Source organism: Monoraphidium neglectum, assembly GCF_000611645.1.
Source record: "Monoraphidium neglectum strain SAG 48.87 unplaced genomic scaffold scaffold04090, whole genome shotgun sequence".
In the NCBI taxonomy this organism is placed as follows: Eukaryota; Viridiplantae; Chlorophyta; class Chlorophyceae; order Sphaeropleales; family Selenastraceae; genus Monoraphidium; species Monoraphidium neglectum.
Window position 1 is genome coordinate 2,621 of NW_014009539.1, and position 2,459 is coordinate 5,079.

A 2,459-nucleotide genomic window follows, 5' to 3' on the forward strand; every position below is an offset into this window, starting at 1 on the left:
CGGGGGCGCGTCGCTTGCCGTGCTGTGTATGTATATACCACACAAAGCACTGCGTTGCACGTATGCCGTGTGGGGGGCAGCCAACCGCCAGGGGGCGGCAGTGGGGGTGTGAGCGAGGGGGTGATTGACCCAGCCGCCTGACACCAGATCGGCTTGATCCGTATCAAGCTCTCACGAAGTGCAAGCAGGCGGCTCGCCAATGAGGATCCCTTGCAAAGAGCGCTGCTTACATCTGAAGCGTGTGGTTTGTTGGTCGGGCGCCGCGAACGATCTCGTCTGTAGCCTACAAGGTGTAGGATAAGTCGACTGTGCCTTAACAAGCCAAATATTGATGCAGAAATGTTCTGACAGCGCCTGTACTGGTATATATGCCGGGGCCAGCCTCATGGTTGACCGCAGGTCGGTAGCAGTGCCAGAGAGGCAGGTGCAGCAGCTGTGCGTCATCCAATGTTGCCTGCCAGAGTCAGAAACTTCGCCAGATACACATCCCTTCCGCTGTGCTTCGCGCAAGCCATAACATGCACTGACCAGCTGCCGTGCCGCACGATCGTCTGGTGCTGTCATGGGAACACATCAGCGCCGTCATCGAGTGTGTGCAGGGGTGACGCTAAAGGACAGGGGTGCAAGACCGGGTGTCACTTGCTGGTTTGCATCTTTGTGAGTCAGCTAGTACGTAGGGGAATTCAGTCTTGATGGATTTGGCCATGCATCCCTGGCTGTGCTGAGATGTTTCACTAAAGCGCCGCATGACAATTCAGGACGACCTTGAATGGGAAGGAAAAACGTCCCACCATCAAGCGTTTGCGGCCCAGGAGCGTCGCCATGCAGCCCCCAAGGAAGCTGCAGGATCCTTCACCCGACTGAGTGGTGGCTGAGGTGGCTGGCGGCACGGCAAGGCCAGCGACTCACCCAATGACTAAAACGCTGACTCGCTGGGCGACCTGGTGTGCTGTGCACGGCCACGCACCCTGCCCTTCGTGCACCTTGACGCGCTGCCTCTATCCTCTTTTTTCACCCATGCCAGAGAGCTGCCGAATTCGTTGCCGCCTGCCCCCAAAGAAAGGCGGCTGTTACTGACAGTGTTGCAAACGCAAACATTGCGAATGCTTGGATGCCTGCAAAATTCTGCTGCACCCATCGGAGTGAGGAAAGTTACAGAAAATCAAACTCTATGTTGCTAGCCCCCGCCTTTTTGGTGGCCGAAGGCTTTGTAAGCACAGGCTTCGCGCGTCGGACGCCCCCACCCCCGCCGCCCAGGCCTCCTAGCCGGCCGACAGGCGCCCCGCTGCCGCCCGCGCCGCCTAGCCGCTGCGGCGCCGCTGCAGGCGGCGGCGCGGCAGGCTGGGGCGGAGCGGCTCCCGCCGCCGCCGCTGCAGTCGCAGGCAACCGCTGTGGCCCCTTGCCGCCTGCTGGCGGCGACCCCGCTGCCGCCGATGCTTCTGCTGCTGCCGCCGACGTTGCTGCTGCTGCAGATGCCGCTGCTGGGGGTGCCGACGCCTTTTCCCCCGCCCCCGCTGCCCGCGCGGCGGCACCGTCCACCTGCATTGGCTGCGGCCCGCCTTCCCCTTCTTCCTCATCCGACGCTTCCTCTGCCCCGTCCGCTGCTGCTGCCGCTTCCGAGTCATCCCCCTCGTCCTCTTCCCGCTCCCCTGCAGCCCCGCCCTCCATTTCCGAGTCCTCATGCCTTCCGTTCGCCGCAACCCCCGCCGCCGCGTCCGCCTTGCCCGCGGCCGCGCCGCGCCCGCTCGCGCCCGCGGCGCCGGCCGGCGCCTCGTAGGCCGGCACCGGCTCATCCGCCATGAGCTGCCACACGTCTGGCGTCACCAGCACGCGCTGCGACACCGCCCCCAGCAGCAGCAGGTGCCCCTTGCCCTCGCCACCGCCGCCGCCACCGCCCGACGCGCCGCCGCCGCCGCCCTGTGGGTTGACAATGGCCACGTCCTGCCGGGCGCTGCAGGGCACGCCGCAGGACACGTCCAACAACGCGTCCCCCATCCGCAGCTTTACGCGCCCGCTCTCAAACACGAGCAGCTGCCCGACGGTCCGCCCCGCCAGCTGCGGCAGCGCCGCGCCGGCCGGCCCGGCCGCGGCGGCAGCGAGGGCGTCGGCGGCCTTTTGGCGCAGGGCCGCCGCCTGCGCGGCGGCGGCGGCGCGGGCGCCGGCGGCGCCGGCGCCGCCGCCAGGCTCCTCTTTCACCTCCGGTTCGCTCTTGACTTTGGCGGGCTTTGGGGGCGCGAGCGGCAGTACGGAGGGCAGCTGGAAGAGGTACAGGTGCTCGTCAGCTTCCGCGTCCTCCAGCGCCAGCTGCTGCGCCGTGTTCTCTTCAGCATCCTATGAAACAGATTGGTTTTCGGGGTTCCAGAGGGATTGGCGAAGCCGGAGGCGGCGTTTGCTGGTTTCGAGCGATCAGGGCAGGCAAGCCGTGGCGCCAGGTGCGGGCGCCGGCCCCACCCCCGCAG

General features: G+C 66.3%; 1 protein-coding gene across 1 annotated transcript; it reads right to left on the reverse strand.

Moving 5' to 3' along the window:
• Positions 1–1,152: 1,152 nt before the first annotated feature.
• MNEG_13852 (hypothetical protein) lies at positions 1,153–2,331 on the reverse strand (the record flags this gene model as incomplete). Its single annotated transcript, XM_014037677.1, has 1 exon — positions 1,153–2,331. A coding segment is annotated over one exon (1,179 nt), but the record flags the coding sequence as incomplete, so codon positions are not given.
• Positions 2,332–2,459: the final 128 nt, after the last annotated feature.